The following is a 21,600-nucleotide window of genomic DNA, read 5'->3' as shown; positions in this document are numbered from 1 at the left end:
TGAAGAAGCCGTAGAAGTGGACCAAGGCTCTACTTCTGATTGACAAAAAGGATTCCAGGGCTCAACTCTGAACCCTTTGGTGCGCTAGTGCAATCTTTTGTTTTCCTTTTCTCAGAGAGACCGTCTGTTTCAATTATTGATGCGATGACTACGTAAGCCATCATAAAGGAACTTCTTCTTCACATTATAACGACACAATTGTCACAATGAACACGAATCTCCGTGATTCTATCAATTTAAATTCAATTGGAGATCACCAAATGCATGGTCTCGCTTTTTTGTTTTTTTGATAAGTGGTGTTTTGAAGACTTGGCGACTCACTTCTCTTCGGACCCGCAACGATTCAATATATTTATTGTAGGAATAACTCTTATCCGTCCTAACAATTGCACGGTGTGGCGATCAAAATCGTAGATCTTACATTTTCTTATTCCCGACAATCTGAGGGCCTGGCAACTTCAACAACCCTGCATAGTTCAAATGAGCTTATTTGACGGGTAATGGTATTAACGCCGAAGTCATCCAAATGTTTAGAGGCTTTATCTCATCCACCCAAGACATTTAGTACGCCAAGTTTCTCTTATCTTTTGACATTCTTATCTACTTCACTTTCTGACTTCTCGTTTGACGTCTTTCGTTATCGTTCTCAGAAGTCTTGAGTGACTGAAGACAATGCGGGAGATAACGGAGGTCACCAGACCAAAGAAACAAATGAAACTGCCGTTAATCTTAGGATTTCATAGAACATTTCGGGAAAGAAACATTGAAACGGAAATGGTCTATCTGGCTTTTCGCCGCACCAGTTTTTTCGTTCTCGAATTCTTATTAGAAGCAACAGTGGATCAAGTAAAAAACGGGTTGTATAACGGTTGAGGCGATTTCTCCATCGTTTTGGCGTTTCACATGAGAACAAAAATAGACTACCTCTTCCTATTTTAAATCTAAGACTACATTGGTCGATTAGATACTTCGTCCACGACCGCGGAGTATGAAAAACGATTATCGTGTACTATTCTAAGAGGTAGATATGTATATATCAAGCCTGAAAAAAAAAACCGCGCGCATCTATGAAAAGAAACACCCGTGTTCATGATTTTTCCGTCGCACGAGGAACATCATGCTGAGCCCTGATCATGAGGAAAGTTCAAGTGATGTTGTTTTTCTATTCTTTCTAAATATACGCATCAATCGGGTATTACGACTCGGTGAGATTATCAGCCTTTCGAAATCGCATGGGGATGGGATGGTTGTCTTGACACTGTCCTTCGCTTCGAGGGTGTGCCAGCGTGGTTGTGAGACCTTCGTTAATGGGCTGGGTCCAGCCGAAGAGCTCGTGTCAATGAATATTTAAATATAAAGTTTATGCACAAGGTGCTAAACATGATATTGTAACCGAAGGAGAAATTTATTTTGGACTTCAGCAAGCAACCGAGCTGCAATGGGTAGATTACGGTGTAATCATCATATTTCCAAGATCTACGAAGAAGTGCAGAAACGTAACAGAAACGTAACTCTCCTCTATCTTGATAAGGTGTTGGCTTAACTGGGGTTTCAGTTAACTCGCCTATCACTCTATCGCAACTTGTGTTTTATCACGTATCAAGCCGTTGGTGACATGATGATAGGTATTAGACCGGAGCTCGACTTAATCCCAGTGCCAAGTTATCTCTAGAGCATTCTTTAGATTTTAACGGCTTTTACGTTGTATCTTTAATCACTTTCGCACTCCATTAATACCCCAAATCGAACCTCCATTTACGAGCCGTTTCTGACCACGAGCTAGTTCGGAACGTCAAAGAAGACTTTGACTTGTAAACAACTTGCATATTTTTTACCGTGACATTTCGTCAGAGGTTGTGAGATTATGTGGATTGGAAGTGTATGTGAGTCTATCAGTGAAAGGTGTTTCAAATACTTGTGGTTTGATCTAGTGTTGTAGCGCCAATAGCGCACACGACATATGGATAGTGGATATTCCGTGGATAACCACGATGGTCATCAATGGACATGGCGTGAGAATTGCGTGGATTGACCACCCAAGTCAAGTCATATGACACCCCGCTTAGTAATAGTTATGCGGGTCTCCAAGTGTCTGGACGCTGAACTCGAGATGCTCTTCAAACTCCCATACAATTGTGTAAATTTCGAAACATATGCTGACTGAACTAATTGAGAAACCAGTCGCGTTTCAGTACTAGCTAGATTCTTGTAAAACTCGATACCAGTGTCCTAACTGTGATCTTGTGGCTTAGATTGTCAAAATTTGGGATTTTATTTAGCTGGTTTAATAGAAGGAGACGGAACTACAGCCGTTCAGGTATAGAGGTTGCGTTTGGAATTAAATTCTTGTTTTTAATCTTCATTCATCTCGACTTGAATATCCGTATTCACGGACAACGCTTTATTAAAAAGAATACAATATGGGATGTGCTTGCAACACTCTCTGATGATATAAAAAGTCTTGATGAGTAGCCGTTTTCACTTCGTTACCTTCTGATTTATGTTCTCTCGGTCAGTGTATATAACGCAACATACTTCTTCTCTAATACAAACAATCTGTAGAGAGAGGTTTTGCTGTAGCGTACATCATCAGCAACGTCATCCGCAAGAGTATGTGCCAGGCTTCACAGTTGAATTCGACGCGAAGATGACACCGCTATTTAGTCAAGCCAATGGACAACCTCTATGTGGGAGCGCTCTCATATTTGGTCGCCCGTAGCGTGAGGGTGGGTAGGGGCCTGGTATCCTGGCCGATTTTCTGGCCGATTTTGACATCACCGTTATAACCGATTCCGGCAATTTCCGACGTTGAATCGGTCGCTTATCCCCTATGTAGCAAATTCCACATACCCACCCGTCTCAGCGTCAAACTTCAAGACCTATTACTTGTGCCTCATCATCCATCTATGATAGTCTCACAGCAGTCCTCACCTTCTCAACAACTAACTGTGAGTCGCCCTTACTTGACCTATGAATGAAATGGTGACACTACCCTAGCTACCTCATCCGCTCTAGCCTCTCACCGCACCCGCTGGAGTGCCCCAGTAATGTTCGAAATGCTCAGGGTTTCACTGTGTCCGGTGGTACATTTATCAACATCGTGGACAACTGTGAATAATATTTGCATCGTATCTGTGACCTGCGTATACTAACTATACTCTCATTAACCAGCGCCGTAATTAATACCTCAAGTAACTGTAAGAAGAATTCCCCCACGCGTTGTCTCTACTGATGTCCATCTGTGCTAGTCATGGAATAATAATAACTTCTGGAGAAAACGATACCTGGGGCATCATCCGATTCTTCCGCTCGCGATCCACTCCCTCGATGTCATCCCGGAATTCCGTTGGCCATATAGAACGACGTATACATTTCATTGTCAACTGCATTGGCGAGCCCGGTTGCTATTCAACCGTCCCTCCACACCGACACCGATTCATCTGATGCGTGGAATCTATCCAGTGAAGTGAGTGACATCTCTATGTTTTCTACAATGCATTGATCAGCATTGTGCAGCATGAGCGAGACGTTGAGTGGGAAGAAGGAGAGGTCGAAGCATGGTTAATAAGACCGGTAATATCGGGTAAGACATTACACAGTACTCCCCAACTCCTCCCGCTCCTCTTCCGAAAACTCATGCACGAGCCAGTGCATTCACTCCAACATGCCATCTTCCGGATCGACAAATTTAAACTCTACAATACACATTCCGGCTGAGGTGAACAAAACGGGGACAGGTTGATCTGGAGACCGGGTCTTCCAATTTTCCAGTTGGCGTCCCAACCGTTGACGACTAAAATCGCACGTGCTGCCTTCGATTTCATCAACATCGAATCGAGTTGTCCACTATCGCCTAGTCGCGACTTCTCCAGACTCGTTTTTTTATTCTTTAAATTTAAACTCTTGTCGCCGCATCACGGAGCCATGTATTTGTCACGTGGTATTATGCCGCATCCGTGCCACCTCAGACTGCCACCTGCCCCAAGTCCTCCCTTCTTGCCGTTGCGACTGCGTCCCTTTGGTTTTTCCGTCTGTGCGGCTGGTATATGGCATCACCCTGCCCAATCAGCTTAGCAGCTCCGGTGGATCATTGTGGCTCTTTATGCGGCCTTTCAATGTGTTTGGACACCAATCCGGTGGGTTAGGAGCTGCCAGTTTTATCGCGGACTAATAGATCCTTCTCTGTAGATGAAAAATGGGGGTATAGATAGTGGCTCCAGCGTTTTCTCTCCCTCGTCCACCAACGAGCGTCATCTCCCGCCGTCCAAGCGAAAGATACGGGGGGTGGGGCTGAGGTCTAGCGATGTATTCCCGCCGCGCAAAATGTAAAAGGTGGACGACTCGGCCATTCTCCCCGCGCCTATCTCTGAAGCTGACCCCCCCGTTAGGCCTCTTCTTCCTAAGAACGTGGCACACCGGCGCCGTGAAAAGGCTGTCTCAAAGGACGTTGGGCATGCGAAAGTGACTATCACCACATAGGGCCGCTGTGAACTAATCACCCCATTGCGAGAAAGTTGACCACCAACCTACCACTGTCATCTTCGTCTCAGTTAACTCATCAGCCATTCCCCGCCCATTTGACTGTTTCACGGCGAGATCCCAAACCTGGGACCAAGATGCCCTGCTACTGATAAAATTGGCTCATGGAATTCTCTTAGACAAGATTGATGCCGCGCGGTCTCCCTTAAGGCCTCGAAAAACATCCATACGTGTCACCCCTCAGCCTCATGGTCCGAGTCAATTGCTCCCCAAGTGTCCTCGCAGTTACCTCCATCGAAGCAAATTCCCGTTTCTCCTTCGCCGGTCAATCTATTGACCATGTAATTTTGCTGGGAAGGATCCTGGGCTCACACGAAACATCCGCGCCTTCTTCTCCCTCAGAGTCATCTCCGTCACATTTGTCCGTTCCTTCATCGTCGATCATAGCCACCGTCCGTCCTCCTTCTTTCCCGACCGCGCCTGACAGAACCTTGCGGTTTGCTGCGGCCCATGGTTCCGACGCACGTCTCTTACCCACCCCTCGTTGGACCGCTTCCTTACCCTGTCCAGTTTGTTGTCCCTCTCCTCCTGCATCTTATTCTGCAGTGTCGGTGTTTGCTCTGCGGACTGAAACGAAAGCAGGATGAAGCTTCTTGAGCACTAGTTCTCGCGCTTCAGAGCCATATGTCACCTCAGAAAATACATCATTTACTCGGCTAAGAAGGAGCAGAAATTGTCTTCAAATCTCCGTTGACCTTCGCCGCTGATTGTGCGTGAAGTACTCTTAGCGGTGACTTGCCCCTCAAATCGAAGGAGACTCTGATCCTCTTCTCCGGGCTGTGAAGGTTCGAGGGTTGCTGGAGTAATCTGGTATCGACTTTGTGACGCAACATCTTGAGAAAAAGAAGAAAGATATTCCATTTCCCACTTCTCTGTATCCCATCAGGTCAAAGTCGACGTGTTCAAAGTACGAAGGTTGGCTGCCTCACTGCGGAGGAGGGAGAAGGTATCGGGAGAGTTGAAGAGACCGGAGTGGATAGCTACGGCTGTGGATGGGCGGAAGGATGATTTGGTAGAATCACGGTTTCAAAATCTATAGCCATATCAAACAGGAACAAATAGAAAGTCAGCAGTCCGAAAACAAACACAATTCGGCACACCACATCCCGATCTCATTGTTTCGACATAGGATGTCATCTAGCACAAGGAATTCGGGATACCAATCAACGTTCGGGGTCCCCTTTCGCTTCTCAATAACTAGCTGTCGCAGCGAACAGTACTAGGCCTTTCCGTGTGAAAGTTTAGGTGTGTGATGCAGCATGTCATATCTCACAGCCTCTCCTTGGTCTTAACAATGACTTCTTCTTCTGCAGAAGGACCACCTTTGAGGTTGCTTGCGCTAGGTATACGCGCCCCTTACACTCTCTTACCGATGGAGTCGCTAACTAGTAAACTCTGAACAGATGGCGGTGGGATTCGCGGACTTTCAGAACTACTCATCCTCAAAGAAGTTATGCACAAGCTGATGTTTGAGGAGAACGAGAAACGGAAGAAGGACGGCGAAGAACCTCTTAATGTACTCCCGAAGCCGTGCGATTACTTCGATCTGATTGGTGGTACTAGTACTGGAGGGTGCGTTGCGCTATGCATCTGCAACCGTCACATGTTACTCACTTGTATATTACAGGATAATTGCTTTAATGCTTGGGCGTCTTCGGATGGATGTAGACGCAGCAATCAAAAGCTACGATGATCTGGCAAAACAAGTCTTCTCCGCTATGAAGCCATGGGGACATTGGGGAGATGGAAAATTCAAAGCGACAGCACTCGAAGCAGCCATGAAATCTGTCGTGAAGACCGTAACTGGTGATTCCGAGTCACCCTTATTAGAAGGTGATCAAGCTGGAGTCTGCCGAACGTGAGCGTATTACTTACTCTTCCATGCATTTGAACTTTGAATTCGAAGATTTATTAGTTTCGTCTGCACAAAGAACGCCTACAACATGGACATTCCAGTGCTTTTCAGGACATACCAGTCTAATGAAACACATTCAAATTGCAAGATCTGGGAGGCCGCTCGAGCGACATCTGCAGCACCTACGTTTTTTAAGCGCGTTATAATTGGGCGGGACCAGCCCTTTATCGATGGTGGACTAGGCCGCAATAATCCGAGTCAGGTGGTACTGGAAGAAGCCAGTGCTCTATTTGGCGCTCGTCGAATCGGGTGCTTGGTGAGCATTGGCACTGGACAGGCCGGAGTAAACGAGATCAAGAAACCTGGGTTATGGCAGCAAATCCTACCAACCGACGTCATCGACGCGTTAAGGAGAATTACCACCGACTGCGAATCAATACACGAAGATGTGTTGCGCCGTTTCTCCAAGTTGCCGTACAGCTATTTTCGACTAAATGTCGAGCAGGGGTTGCAGGGAATAGAGCTTTCCGAATGGGAGAAACTGAGTAATGTGGAGGCTCATACAATGCAATATATGAAGAAGGCGGAGGTCGCTCAGAAGCTTGCCTTGTTGGTTAGTGCGATCAGAGTCCCGAGAGGGCAGCTTCCACTCGAGCAATTCAGTATGGAGAAATCGTTCTTGTAGAACTTCATAACAATCTAATCTCGTTTCCCTAGTGACTCCTGGGCCTCCAAATGAATCGGTCCCACAAGCCAGGGAACGTAAGCGTTGTCCACTTCCTGTGCAGCCATTCATGGGACGAGAGGAAATCCTTGATAAGATGCGCAAATATTTTGAGTTGGGGGGTGATTCTCGACGCGTCTTCGTTTTGCATGGCCTTGGGGGATCCGGCAAGACCCAAATTGCTTTGAAATTTGTGCAAGAATCAACCTGGTATGATACTACTCTCTACAAATTCGCGACTGGCGACAATTTATATGTTTAATTTCCAGCTTCTCCAACGTCTTCTACATTGACGCAACCAATGAACAAACTCTTCGAACAGACCTTGAGGCCATCGCTCTAGGAAATACAGAGCGGTCAGTAGATGCGAGTCTCCATTGGCTTGCAAGTCAGCGCGAGGGGAACTGGCTTCTCTTCTTCGACAACGCGGACGATGTGAACTTGAAACTGAAGAATTTCATTCCTCAGTGTCAATCTGGAAACATCCTGGTTACAACACGTAATCAAGAGCTTCGCCTTCTCTCTGCGAAAGACGGAGATGCAAAAATTGGTGCAATGGAGCACGAAGACGCAAGAAACCTGCTGCTGTATCGGGCTCGGGCAGAAGAGAGCGATGAAAATAATGTGCTGGCAGAGGCAATTGTACAGGTTCTTCCTTTCATTTTTGTTTCTTAGAAACGCTCTCAGTCTAAAGCACGAAACAGGAACTCCATTACTTTGCTTTGGCTATTTCTCAAGCTGGCGCTTACATTCATTGCCAGTTGTCATTAAGCGAATATCGAGAATTCTATCGACGTCACCATGACAAACTGCTACAGCATGAAGAGCTTCAAGGAGAAGATCCATACGAACGAGCGGTGTATGCGACGTGGAGTTTGAGCTACAACAAACTTGAGATGTCAGCAAGATCTTTGCTCCAAATTTTCTCGGTGCTACACCACGAAGGAATTTCAGAGAAAATGTTCGAAAAGGCGGCATCGTCTAAAGAGCAACTGGAGGATTCTGAACTACAAAACAAAGTGACGGAGTTGCTGAACGAGCTGGGAAAACGAGGTCCTGACTGGCCTTGGGACTTTAAGCAGGTCACCAAGCGCCTTTGTTCACATTCGCTCATTGAATATGATGGTCGAAATCGAACCTACAGCATTCATCCACTAGTACAACAGTGGAGTCGCAGCACCATGGCAGGAAACAGACAGCTCATGCAGAAATGTGTACTCAGCATCATTCACCTATCGATTTCTTGGACATTCAACGACGAGGACTACAAGCATCGGCGCACACTTTTGCAGCATATCTCCAGTTCCAGAGCCTCGATCGATCCAGAAGAGATGACGCCTTCCGTTTTGTATGGTATGGCACTTGTGTACTTTGAACAGGGGCAGTGGAAGGAAGCAGAGGCGCTTTATGTGGTGGTAATGGAGAAGAGGAAGGGGCTGCTTGGTGATGATCATCCTGAGACACTCACAAGCATGGCCAGTCTTGCGACCACGTACTGGAAGCAGGGGCAGTGGAAGGACGCGGAGGCGCTTGAGGTGGTGGTGATGGAGAAGAGTAAGTGGCTGCTCGGTGATGATCATCCTGACACGCTCAGGAGCATGGGCAATCTTGCAGGCATGTACAGGGACCAGGGGCAGTGGAAGGCAGCAGAGGCGCTTGAGGTTGTGGTGATGGAGAAGAGGAAGGGGCTGCTCGGTGATGATCATCCTTACACACTCACGAGCATGGCCAATCTTGCAGCCACGTACAGGAATCAGGGGCAGTGGAAGGAAGCAGAGGCGCTTGAGGTTGTGGTGATGGAGAAGAGTAAGCGGCTGCTCGGTGATGATTATGATCATTTGTCTTCATATCCTACATACGAAAGATGAGGTTTTACGGCCCAGGACTCAGTGTGAATTGCGGAGAGAGCAATAGAGCGTGAATAGGGGACTCGGAGACGTGAAGACGTGAAGACAGAAAGAATTCGCAGCAGGTAAAGGAGATAGTTTTGGGATGTACGAGATGGCACAAGTGAAGAGATTGATATTAGTAGATATAGACAGAGGTTGATGTAAACTCTGGAGTGGTTTTTTGTCCCTCTTTTCCTATTGTGAATGACTACACCGCCGTAACTGTTCTGTCTATCCTGCATGTTCTTTATAAAGTCATTCATAGTTGGCAACTTCCAATATTCAAGTCGGAGTAGTATTCGCAACCTTCAACTACCCCTCCCGAAAGCCGACTTTAAACGTGAACATTTTGACATTAGGCCGCCAAGGCCCAATCTGGGACACTGATACTTCGATCATAATTCCACCGACATAACGTCATTTCTAGTAACACAGAGACTACCATCGCAAAAAAAGTCTGACCACATAAAGGAAATGAAAGAAAGAAATCACAATTAAACGTAATGATACCGAACCTCTGACCGCTGAAGTGCCAAATTGAAGAATGGAAGGAGAAAGAAATGAAGAAGAAAACAAACAGCGTGAAAAAGGCGAAACGAGATAAAACGAAGGTACCGCTACATGTTTCACCAAGACCTTCAACGCGACGTAGCATCGCCAGCTCCAGCTCCAATGGAATCCGAATTTGAAGTACCAGCTGCTGGAGCAGTATTGTCAGTCCCCACAGATGATCCAGCAAGTCGACTGGCTATCCCGTCAACGGGATCCTCTTCCACAATCTTATCTTGTCCATCCAAAACACCATGAATAAGTGATATAGTACTTTCCAAACTTCTCCTCCTCGTACTTGGACTCGTCATCGTAGTTCCCAAGCTTGCCGTTCTTGCATGTCCTTTCCTGAAGCCAGGTGTGGAAGGGCTCGGAGGAGAGTATGCACCAGTGCCAGGAGTCTTTGGCGTCGTTGGAACACTGGTGTCGATGGGAGAAGGGAGAGCTTTTTCGAGGCCCGCGTTGACACCATTTACATTGACACCACTAGCTTGGTCTTCCATAATCTCCTTAGGCGTTGATGGCTGCGACATGATGGCCTTGCCCATTTCCGAGTCAGCATCGAAGAGCTCAGGAGGTAGGCGTTCGTTTTCAATATCAGATTTCCGACTGAGTATCAAATAAGTTTTTTGCATTGTTCACCGGAGCCAGTTGGACTTACGCATCATCAAATCCTTGGATAGATTCTTTGATACCTTCGGTACCATTAGCCAAGCTTCCATAGGGAAGTTTGCCTGAAGAACTAACATTCTTCAATTCGGAAACCTTTTCGGATTCCTCTCTGCACAAGAATTCATGAGAAAGTTGATCACCATTGATTGAATAACATTAAACCCACCGAAGAAGGGCAAAGACTCTTGCCATACGACCAACAGCCATAATCTTGTTTTTGATGACTTTTCTTCTTTCTGCGGACTCTTCTTCGGCAGACGAGATCAGTGACAAGTCATCGTCGCTTTCCTCGAGTTCTTCCTTGGTACAAGTGTTGAGAACTGCGACAAGCATATCGGTAACTGTAATTTCTCCGCGTCAGGAATGACCGTATCTGAGCAGAAATCATAAAAGCCTACTCTTTTCACCGACGAAAGGAAGCGACCACGTAAAGACATCCATGAAATTAGGCAGCCAATAGGGGTGGGGGGTGCAGTTAAACTGCCGAATATTCATAACGTTACTTTCATATTTCAACACCGCGGCCTTGTTGTTATAAACGTCAAGGTAGTTAGGCGCCGAGAAAATAGTCATAACGGAGGGGAAGCCCGTCGTTTTTGTCTTGCGATACATGCGGTATCTTAAATTTGGAATTAGGATAAGCAACTAAAATGACTGTGATATTCGCGTACCCAGCGTCCTGAGCCTCGTGTGCTCTGATGATCGACAAGAGATTATTTCGTTCAAGGAATTGGCAGGCTGCCTGATATCTACATGTCAAAGATTAGAATATTATGCGGAGGATTTGCGTAACGCTTACGTGAAGAAGAAAGAGCACCCTCGGACATGATTGTGCACATAGTTTTCAGAAGTTTTCTCCGATCCAAAATCTTCTATGGGGTCAGCCCATAATATGTCACACATGATTCCGCTAGTCGGAGGTTCGCGGAAGCGATCGATCTGACGCAATTTCAGAAAATGATGATGGCTGCGCAATTTGAAAAGCCGACTCACTGCACGGATATCGTCCAAAGTATTCAATTCTGGTGACAAGCCACCGTGAATGCATAAGAATTGTTTGTTCATGACAGCCGCCAGCGGAAGAGCACAAAAGGATTCCATGCATGCCTCGTAGACTTGTTCTGAGTACTTGTGTTTACCTATAATGGATCGAGAGTGTACTTTGGGTCAAAGTGCGGGGCCCCTTACATTCGAGTTTGAAAGTGAAGTAGTCTGTCAGATGTCGACATTCGTGATTACCACGTAGAAGGAACAATGTGTCCGGATACCAGATCTTGAGGGACCAAAGATAGAGAACGCACTGATATATGCGAGGTTGTGAGATGACTCTCCTCTAGTTTAGATGATGGGAACTGATGGAAACATACCTCTATGCTGAAGTAGCCTCTGTCGACATAGTCGCCTAGAAAGAGGTAGCGGGTGTCGGCGGGGCTACCACCGACTTCAAAAAGCTTCATGAGGTCGTACTGAAGGAAAATATTGAGATGTTTCATGTGCCAGGGGGAGAGAAAGAAAACTTGCATATTGACCATGAATGTCCCCACAAACTGTACAAGGTATTATCAGCGACAGTCCTGGGGCTTTGACTGATAAAGAGATCGGGTTTCGTGTACGGACCGGTGATGGGAGCATCAACCTGAAGGACGTTCGGCTCTTTTCGCAGCAGCTCGGTTCCCTGTTGCAAAATCCACAAAGCCTGCTCCTCAGTCAATCTACCCTCTCTATAAAAGTGATTTTTCAAGAATGCGATGTCTGGTTTTGTGCGATCTTGTCCGCGATTAGCAAAAAACTGTTCTGGTGTTGGCTTGGACATCGCAGGGGCCTGAACCTGGTAATCCGCGTACAGGAATGATCATCGAGGTGAGATAAAAACAACATATGAACGACCCACGTCTTTGACGACGCGCTCTTGCGTGCTGACGACATTACCGTCCTCGAGAGTGTGCTGTGTCCAGTCGACCTCCCTGTTTGAGTTCCGACTGTCCTGAATTTGTTCAATGGCCCTCGCGATATGAGTGGTCATTAGTTGCGTTCAACTGGGGGTTTGACGACAATAAATTGGGGGATTCGGCGGAGAGGATGGGAGTAGGAGTGAAGAGAGACTTGTAAGTGAGAGTGGAGAGCGTGACAGGTGATCAGTTGTGATGGGACAATTACGCCAATATACACGCAAAAAAATTCTCTACTTTATTGCCCAAAGTACGCAGACAGAACATGCTTCGCTACATTAAAACCCAACAGCGAGAGTATGTATGCAGTAAAAAGCGGGAGCAGCGGCGTCAGCAGCAGCTCTGATCGTATGAGGAATGGCAAAGCTGTTTTCCATTTAGGAAGGCAATTTTCATCGGAAATGCAATTACTCACCACTAAGCCCGAGATAAATTCCATATGTGTATTGGGCGAAGCTAATAGTGGGAGGCTATCAACACTTATGCAGTGATAGGGGTACAAAAGACCAACGTACGCTGCAAGGTACAGGGTGTTGCCTAGCCAAAGGCACACCCAGTTACCTTTCAAGACAATGGGAAGCAAAAACAATTGCGCGAGATAAAGAGTCAGATAAAAAGGAAAGAATGCGTTTGTGTGCACGTCGAACACATAAGCCCATTCAACAGAAGAGTCTGCAGGCGCGGAATGCGATGGTGGTGACAACAAAAGTCGGTTGGAAACGAACCTGCGACGGATCAACGCACAAGTCAGCTGGTTTGAGACAAGAACATACCATAGAGTGGTTGCGATTACGATTCCAGACAAAAGGAAATCGCGGAAGATCATGAATATAATGAGGCTCGTGCTACCCCACAAGCCTAGCTTGTATACGACTGCCCATGCAATCGCAGCAACTGGTATATACGGGGTGAGATGTCGGGTCGGAGTAAAAGCAGGGGCAAACTGACCAGCGAGACAAGCAGCAATGAGGACGAGAATGGCGGGGTCGTCTCGTGCCCAGGTGTTCTTCGTTTCTAGAGACTGCGTTCTGAGATTGTGCGATGCATTTTTGTCGAGAACTCACGTTTGTGAAAATAGACATTCCGATACCTGCGTCGAGTTCATTAGTCACGTTTTGGTAAATTCAAACGGGATATACGCACACTCGTCGCGGTGCTAGGCAAAGATATGTGAGCTGCCATGCTGCCAGTTCAAAATCCTGGGCCTAGGATGAATACATGCCCAACGAATGCGCGAGATAAACAGAACGTGCCATTTGCTGGAAGCGATGGAGCCGTCTGAATATCAACGGTATGCGAAAGCCTCCGCCTGTGCGGGTTGGCACACCACCATCCTCGGGCGAGTAGGAGGTGTTTGTCGGTAGACTCATCGCATCTGGCGTCCTGATCCGTCGGAGGAGAGCCAGCGTAGGTAGATTTTGCCGTCTTCGCGCTCGCCAGCCAACTTGACACGCGCAGTCGGGGCCTGAATATTGAAGCGGAGATTAAATGCTTTCCACAGCAATGGCCCAGCCAGGGACGTCTCTTTCTTCACACATAGCTCAATGGCCGAGGAGGAAAACGAGGTTCTCGACTGGGGGAATGAAGGTATTTCGCATTAAAGGCTACAGCGAAGGCTTGTACGCTGACGTTTCATGTCCCAGACGATGTCGTCTCCCTCGGCGACGAGGACGAGCGATATACCCTAGACGATCCTGCCTCAGCATCTCAAAATGTCTCGTCTGCGACTTCCTCAGTCATTCCGCCGGCAACACCCCCGCGATCTCCTTCTTCCCCGCCAAAACGTGACTCAACGCCCTCGCCGTTGGACAACGCGACTCCGGCGCCGGCGCCGCTCACGGCCTCAAAGACAAAAGCTTCGCACAATAAAGTTATCATTCCTCCGCCTCGACTCACTCATGCTCTTCCTCCGAAGCCGATGACGACAAATATCCCATACGTTCCTCCTTCTGACCCTTCCATTGTAGAGGCCACTTTAATGGCTTCCAGGCCCAAAAAAACTGAGTCCACCGGTCAAAATGTGAAGCAAGGGGATCGACATGATCAGGTTGGACCCCTTCCGACCCCTTGGGAAGTCGGTATATCGCGCTCAGGCGAAATTTACTATATCAACAGCGTTACAGGTAAATCCACCTGGACCCGCCCCGTGAGTTCTTTCCATGTTCAAAGTCACAATTCGTGATTTGCCACATCTCCTATTCTCCGTCCGCTAACTTACAGCTTTTCCATCCCCCAGTTGCCGAATCCAGGCCCAGTTTCCGCAGAGTCTCCGCCACCTCTCACACATGATGATCGTCATTACAGGCCCAATGAAGACAGATTTCCGGCCAGCTCAGGAAGGCGCCGTGAACAATCCCCGGATGCTTCGGAATCTCGCCATGATCGTCTTTACCCCGGTAGCGCCCGCTCTCATGACCGCTCAAGGTCTTTTTCTCCTGCACGGGAAAACCGCACCCGTACTGGCCATCGTACGGGTCGAGGACGTGCTAATAACAAATCTAACGGCTCCCAAAAGGAGCACTCTGCATTAGATTTACCAACTGATGAGGATCGACACTGGGTCCCATCTCCATCACTGCCTTCGACTGCACCGACAAGAAATATTCGAAGGCCGAATCGACCAACAAGTTCTTCCGCTAATGAACGCGTCGCAGATACTGAAGTGGTTATGCAGCCTCTGCAGCGGGAACCCAATAAAAGAGGTCATCATCGTGACAAGAATCCCTCACATACATCTCCGCATTATCAAAGCAGTGACATATCTGCACCAAGTACGTTATTGTGCTGCTTCCACTTCATCCTTTCCCCCACTCCACGACGCACATGCAGTACCTGTGTCTATACTGTAAACCTCAGCCTACCTGAGATCGGTTCTGCCAAGCTCTGCTCTGCCTCGCATCTGGATACATGAGCTTCTTATTCTCCTATTCCTTCACGAGTGCCTGTGCCGCCTCCCCATTCCTCTCTCAGGTCTCTCTCAAAATCTCGTTGTCTGGTTCTGAACATTCTCTCTTCGTGTTTTACAGGACCAAATACACCTCCACCGAGAGATGATCACATGATCTATGAAGCCCAAGCACAGGACCAGCGACATGAGCCTACTATTGACCGCCGGCGCAGTCCCGGTCCGGCGACTGATTCGGAGCTTTCTGCCCGAAGAGAAAGGCCTTCGAGGTTTGGACCAGGGCCGGTACCAGCGACACCGGGAGGGACGAATGGTCTGCCCACGAAACCTATGGCTGCCCAAGATGATCGTCTACGAGGATCAAGACGTGAAAGACAAAATACCGATCGCATAGACCAACATAGGCGATTCGATGATTCTACTCACGTCCTTCCTGCATCTGCCAGCAGGTCTCCAGTCAACACCGTGAACAACATTGATCGATCGTGGGTACCTGCAAACCAGGTTGACCAGGAAAGAACGTCTCCATTTGAGTCGGAGAACTCAAATCTTCCACGTGAGGAACTCTGCTATGCAATCGTTCGTTGCTCTGATGCCTTTCGCTTAGCTCGGAAAAGACAGCCTCTACCTCCACAAGAAGCCGAATTTCGTGGACTCGGAAGATCAAAGCCTGGTATCTACCCTGAACCTTCTGGCCCATTCCGGGGAGAGGACATACGTTCTCCTACAATGTCCTCCCATATCCGGGAAAAAGTACCCGAGGTTCCACCATCGCGGCCGTATCCGACGCGCGATGAAGCGCGCGAAGGACAATTCAACCACCCACCATCTGGTCGTAGTAATATGCCCGGCGACTATGTTCGGGAACAAGGGAGAGAACGAGGGAGATCTCGACAGCATTTCAAGGATCCAGGTGACACTGAAGGGAACTTTGATGTGATGGGTGATCATCCTCCGATGCAAGAATTACGTGGAAGTTATCCAGATCGTCAACACGAACCGCCGCTGAAGCCGAGGGCGATGCAAAATCCTCCAGTTCCCTCTGCTGGTGTCTACCCTTCCCCGTCACTTTCCATTTCAGCTCCTGTTGGTGGAGACAGGTATCGTGGAAGACCTTCTCCACCTCATCTTGTAATACCTAATAATCGAAGGGATGCTGATATGCAAACTTCGAGTAATTGGCAACAGGAGAGGAGGGAAGAATGGCGTCCCCCTCTTGATCGTGCTGTGAGTTTGTTGCTTTTCATTGATAGCGTGTTTGTTTATTCTGCAACCAGCCCGCTCATGAATCCCGTGGAAGACAAGCACCTACTTCAAGTGCAAATAGCATACCAATTGGTTCGAGGAGGTCGGGCGTCATGAACGAGGTCTCGATATCCGACGAGTATTCCGCGAATGTCCCAACTGAGCGGATTGAGCGCTTTGAGAGAGCCACATATCCGCCACCTAACGAACCTCCTATGACTCGTCAGGCGCGGCCTCATGATGGAGATTTTTCACGGTCTTATCATGGGCCGGAACAAAACGTGGTGAGTACGCGCCAACATTTCAACAGGGTTTGTGTTTTTCTCCACGGCTTCCTTCCGTATCTCACACAGATATAGACAACTCGAAATGATTCGTATATGACATCGTCTTCAGACAACACTTTCTCGCGGGAAAGACGAGATGAAGCCGAGGTGAGTATTGATCGAATGTGATCAGGATTTCAGTAACGTCTTGCAGCCTATTCGTGGTCCTTTATCAGGACCTCAGTCCGAAAACCCAATGCGACAACGTGGCGGCCACCGGTTTGCAACTCCTAATAGAAAAGTCAGACCATTTCTTTGCTGCGCTACGTCCGGTGCTTACCCATACTTTCTATTAGCCTCATTATGATCCCGAACAACTTCCAACGGACCCCCTTCCGCAAGATATGCGGTCAGTCAGCCGCGACACGTCCCCTCGAGGGCGATATCCAGATGAACGTTCTCACGACGTGTCCCCGGACGTGTCACTACCTCCATCTTCGCGGCAGACGTCGTTTGCTTCATCTCAGTCTCAGTGGGATCCTACACCACCATCCTTTCATGAGCACGGTCCCCGAGGCGTTGATTATCATAATCCCACTGTTCATCGTGATCTTCCAGCTCACTTTTCGAGGATGGAAGTCGAAGCTCCACGACAAGGTTCGGGTGTCAAGGAGTCTTATACTGCTCCCGTTGGTGAGCGCTTTCGACGCAATGAAGAATTCGAGGCGCAAGGCCGGATGGGTCCGTTACCACCTTCCTCTCGCGGAGGCAATCGTCGCGATGCGCCTTTCTTCCCTGACAGACGAGCGCAGACTGTAGAGGCAACCCGAGGCGACATTGAGCGTGGTGGTAGTCGAGTTAATCACTCATCTGCTGTACCTTTCAATGGGGGTCCTCCGCAGAGTGCGAGACGAATGTTGAATGATCGTATTGCGGACCTTCCTCATCCTCCCCCTCCCCTACCTGAAGGACGCGGAAACCGTAAGCAACAACCTCAAGAAATCCGTCAAAATAAAGGATATAATGGTGAGCCCGATGCGTTCGAACCCCATGTTTCGGAGCGCATCAACACGCGACAAGACCCCGTTGCATCTTTACCCACACAGGCGTTCGAACAACGACTAGAGACCAGCGACCGAGCATCAATGCAAAAAGGATCCCTACTTTCGCGTATATCTCGTGGAGGTAATGAACCCGCACCGTCGCCGTCGCCACTATCTCAGTCGCTGCGGGACCGCGTACAGGTGCCTCTGAAGCGGGGTCGGGATGACATGGTCAAAGACCAATTCCAGGATGGATCATTCGAAGCGGACGAAGGTGGTGACAATGATCCTACTGCAGTAAAAAGACGAAAACGTCGAGGTCCGCGTCGGCGCGGAGGTCCCTCATAGTTCAGAAACTCGTTGTAACGACGTTGTTCTCTCCCACTACTCTCCTCATTCTTTCTTGCTGTTCATAATGTCCAATCGTCAACTTGCTTTTCATTTTTGTAGACGACTTCATCGACCCAGTCCTAACCCGTGTCCATCCTCCCCCCGTCCTAATTCCGTGTGTCTCGTTCCCTCATCTTCTCTAGTGTTAGCAGCCTCCCCGGTCATTGAAGTGTTGGATTACTTGGCCAGGTCGTCGTCTTTCATGTGTATAACTATAATCTATCATTCCTCTTCCCACAGACCAGCTTCGCGTGCCCGTCATTCCCAGTCAATCAGTCTCTTTCTCAGTGACTTTTGCAGGCTCAACTTTACGGATAAAGTTTTTGAGCCTACCGCGACGATACATTCTCCGTTCAATCGAAATGAACTGCCACCACGTTCTATTCATTGAAACTCTACTATCTGACATATGCTTCAACATGCCAATGATGTTCTACGTTATCAAGATTCTTCACTGGATAAATCATTCGACGCCAGGAAGAAAATGCGATCAGCTTACAAGATTACGGTATATGATGGCCTCCTGCGAAAGGATCTAGATCCATTTTCCTAGTATGATTCGGTCTCCTTCCTGTCCCGTTGCGACACGGAAACCACTTCGACATGCCATTGAATGTATTCCATTAACCGCGTTTGACTCGACCACATGATTGCAGTGTAGACTTTTTCGGTCTCCGTGGCAACCAGGCGCCAATTGTAGAAGGTTTCACGTGTTCGCGGGCTTTGACCGGGTCGTGCATCCTTGCTGCGACAATTTGTGCTACTTCTGAAATAGTGCAGAAGACATCTGTCGAGAACAGATGTTTGTCAAACCTGCTTCGTAATCTCAGGGTGACGCACTCATGGGACCCCTATCTCATTAAGCCCTATTGATATGATACGTGCTTAGATGAGTGGGGACCATTTCCACCATCTGCGTCTAGTTCCGCAACACTGATCATGTCTTTGTGGTAGAATTGCCGGTACTCCCTAACTTGGGTGGGTACGACGTATGAACTGGTGCCTGCATTATCGAGGGTGACAATTCCCAAGGATTCTATCAAGAATCTAAATGCGTCCATGAGGGTCGTATCGCGGACAAGACTTGGCGCTTGGACTTTTTTCACCGGGGTAAAAGGCGTGGATTTCGATGGTTGGCACATACCGAAAAGACACTACCATGTCTATTGTGTCTAATTATTCGATATGGTATTGCAAGAGGTATTCTTCGGCATCGGGAGAAGGTCAATCAATTTGGGACCCGTCATCACGTACCGTTTTATTTTCAAGCTTCTATCGCCTCACAAATCGGGACTTGATTCAGCAATATTTGGTAAATGTGGTTCGAATATGCGGGGCGATTGCTACAAGCTTTGTCGATGTGCAAGCCTGGAAGGATGGCGGAGGGTAACCGTCGGTGAGTGTTAGCTTATTGTTAGCCCATCTTATTGCCTATATTCGAGCGCCGAGAGAACGCACGGAATTCGATTTGTCCTGGAGAATATGGTTTGAATTCATTGGGAACTATGTAAACACGTTGCTGAACACTGGGCTTATCAGCTGTAGTAGCATCGTGGTTATCGTCCTCGAATAGTTACCATTGGAAAACCAATGTTTTTTTTTCTATCTGTGTATAACTATCTAGCAAATACACGGTAGAACCCGGTATGTGGTGTGAGTGATGGAATAACAAATACGGTGCTGATTAAGATGCATGGAGAAGCATCGCCTCGACTGTCGTTAAATATAGCACCCGATTACATCAGCAAGGGGAAAGCAGAAATGGCCTGATTCTTGAGTCTTGCGACTATCGTTCATGGAAGAAATTGTGACGCCGCTGGAGGCCTCTGACCCGCTCAGGCTGCTCATCCACAACACAACCATGGAAGAACCTGCTGACTGGTCTTCTCTCTCTGCTCTTTGGCCCGACGACTGCATCGAGCCCAGCGCACTTTGTCTGCCCGCTTTCGATACCGACTCTTTCGACCTCTCTGCAGACATGCTCGCGGCTCAGTTTCTCAATGACAGCGCCATGCTCATCGAACCCGTTGATACCAAGCCGAGGAGGCTCAGTGTGACCTCCAGCTCTTCGGATTCTACTGGTGGTCCCACCTTTTCTCCCTTGCCAGAGAGTCCTGGATACACTAGTGATTCGTCCCAGGAATCAGGAGCCGTCTTTGATCCTGCTATGGAGCTGGCTCAGCGTGTGCGAGAATTAGCTGGTGTTATGTTTGCCGTACCTACGAGCGGACCTCCTCAATGTTTGTAGTCTTCAGCCGTGCATCTTTCACAAGCTGAACTTTTTTTCCATAGCAAGTGAACCTTTACCTGCGCCTACACCACCACCACCAGCACCTCCCTCGTCTGATATCTCTACCATGGCAACAGCTCACCCCATTATACCAACATCAATCGTCAATTTGACAACTACAACACGGCCCAAGACGAGTCATACTACCATTGAAAGACGGTACCGCACGAATTTGAATGCACGGATTCAGTCTTTACGTATGGCCGTACCTGCTCTACGTGTCCTAGAGGACAAAGATTCGGGAAAGAAGATCAAGAAGAATCTGAAAGGAGATGTTATCATTAAATCTTCTTCCTCCCCCACTCCTATTACTACCGGAAGTTCTCCATCTCCGTCAAATCCTTACGGCGAAGTTGATGTTATAGACGAACGAGGTTACGTCGACGGAGTCAAAGTCGCGCGAAAATGCTCCAAAGCGAACGTTCTAGGAAAAGCCGTTGAATATATTAGAGTTTTGAAACGTAGAGAAATGAGGTTGAAGAATGAGCAGGAAGGGCTCAAGAGTTTGATTTGTGGTTTGGTGGGTGGTCAGGCGTTGTTGAGAGAGTGGGAGAAGGAATGGAGGTTGAGGTTTGGTGGAGAGGAGAAGGATGAGGTTGGAGGTGATTTCAATATTCCCGGTGGAGGAGAGCTGGATGACGATGAGGAGGAGGAGGATATGGATGATGATGAAGATGGAGAAGAAGGCGTCGGAAAGAAGAGGAAGAGAGCTAAACTCGAGGTCAGGAAGAGTCAACAACCAAAGACGACACCGGTGATCCAGAATGTTGTCTTGGGCGTGGATGGTCAACCGGAAAAGAGGAAGAGAGGCAGACCTAGGAAAGTACCTCTGCCCCCATCTCCAGTTACTCCCGAACAACAACAGCAACCTCAACCTCAGCAATACCTACTAGCGGTTTTTGCTCTATTCTCGTTCTTCAATTCACCTCTCACTACCAATAACGCTCATCATCAAACCCATCCTCATCAAGGACATGTGTTAAGCTCAGTACCGCTTGATTATACCCCAGAAATTGTTGCTCAATTCACTCCTCTGTCGACTTGGAGAGATTGGGTACAACTTTTGCACCTCGGTATAACGGTTTTGCTGTTTTTGAGTGTTGTTGTCAGGATGGTCGGTGGGCGGATAGGAAGGTCGAAGAAAAATGAGGAAACTCAGAAGAATATCGAGGAAATTATACTTGGAAAACGTATGTATTCTCTCGATCGTATCAACCCCCTGAACTAATTTTTTTATCTGCAATAGAATCTATACCTTCTCTCACTTCATCAATCAAGTTATAC

General features: G+C 47.9%; 5 protein-coding genes across 5 annotated transcripts; 2 read left to right on the top strand and 3 right to left on the bottom strand.

Annotated features, from left to right (window-relative positions):
• Positions 1 to 4,654: 4,654 nt before the first annotated feature.
• On the bottom strand, positions 4,655 to 5,571 carry AGABI2DRAFT_194463 (hypothetical protein). Its single transcript, XM_006463651.1, has one exon. It carries the CDS (start codon positions 5,398 to 5,400, stop codon positions 5,188 to 5,190), a length of 213 nt encoding a protein of 70 aa, XP_006463714.1. The 5' UTR covers positions 5,401 to 5,571; the 3' UTR covers positions 4,655 to 5,187.
• Positions 5,572 to 5,833: 262 nt separating this feature from the next.
• Positions 5,834 to 8,986, top strand: AGABI2DRAFT_120522 (hypothetical protein; the record flags this gene model as incomplete). Its single annotated transcript, XM_006463650.1, has 7 exons — positions 5,834 to 5,882; positions 5,943 to 6,111; positions 6,167 to 6,397; positions 6,455 to 7,056; positions 7,112 to 7,328; positions 7,388 to 7,766; positions 7,823 to 8,986. The coding sequence occupies 7 exons, from the start codon at positions 5,834 to 5,836 to the stop codon at positions 8,984 to 8,986; spliced, it is 2,811 nt and encodes a 936-aa protein (XP_006463713.1).
• Positions 8,987 to 9,383: 397 nt separating this feature from the next.
• On the bottom strand, positions 9,384 to 12,353 carry AGABI2DRAFT_194461 (hypothetical protein). The gene is made up of 12 exons (XM_006463649.1): positions 12,120 to 12,353; positions 11,846 to 12,056; positions 11,750 to 11,775; positions 11,596 to 11,694; positions 11,417 to 11,528; positions 11,222 to 11,367; positions 11,028 to 11,167; positions 10,900 to 10,977; positions 10,627 to 10,847; positions 10,395 to 10,569; positions 10,218 to 10,337; positions 9,384 to 10,165 (listed from the first exon to the last, which is right to left on the bottom strand). The coding sequence occupies exons 1-12, from the start codon at positions 12,249 to 12,251 to the stop codon at positions 9,646 to 9,648; spliced, it is 1,980 nt and encodes a 659-aa protein (XP_006463712.1). The 5' UTR covers positions 12,252 to 12,353; the 3' UTR covers positions 9,384 to 9,645.
• Positions 12,354 to 12,393: 40 nt separating this feature from the next.
• AGABI2DRAFT_194460 (hypothetical protein) lies at positions 12,394 to 13,588 on the bottom strand. Its single transcript, XM_006463648.1, has 8 exons — positions 13,431 to 13,588; positions 13,321 to 13,376; positions 13,242 to 13,267; positions 13,126 to 13,191; positions 12,951 to 13,071; positions 12,693 to 12,902; positions 12,593 to 12,633; positions 12,394 to 12,543 (listed from the first exon to the last, which is right to left on the bottom strand). The coding sequence occupies exons 1-8, from the start codon at positions 13,545 to 13,547 to the stop codon at positions 12,416 to 12,418; spliced, it is 765 nt and encodes a 254-aa protein (XP_006463711.1). The 5' UTR covers positions 13,548 to 13,588; the 3' UTR covers positions 12,394 to 12,415.
• Positions 13,589 to 14,742: 1,154 nt separating this feature from the next.
• AGABI2DRAFT_194459 (hypothetical protein) lies at positions 14,743 to 19,225 on the top strand. Its single transcript, XM_006463647.1, has 7 exons — positions 14,743 to 14,948; positions 15,204 to 15,638; positions 15,690 to 16,309; positions 16,360 to 16,638; positions 16,687 to 16,761; positions 16,808 to 16,894; positions 16,950 to 19,225. The coding sequence occupies exons 1-7, from the start codon at positions 14,846 to 14,848 to the stop codon at positions 17,982 to 17,984; spliced, it is 2,634 nt and encodes an 877-aa protein (XP_006463710.1). The 5' UTR covers positions 14,743 to 14,845; the 3' UTR covers positions 17,985 to 19,225.
• The last annotated feature ends 2,375 nt before the right edge of the window (positions 19,226 to 21,600 follow it).

Source organism: Agaricus bisporus (assembly GCF_000300575.1).
Source record: "Agaricus bisporus var. bisporus H97 unplaced genomic scaffold AGABI2scaffold_9, whole genome shotgun sequence".
Classification (NCBI taxonomy): Eukaryota; Fungi; Basidiomycota; class Agaricomycetes; order Agaricales; family Agaricaceae; genus Agaricus; species Agaricus bisporus.
This window is presented reverse-complemented; position numbering and strand designations above follow the sequence as displayed.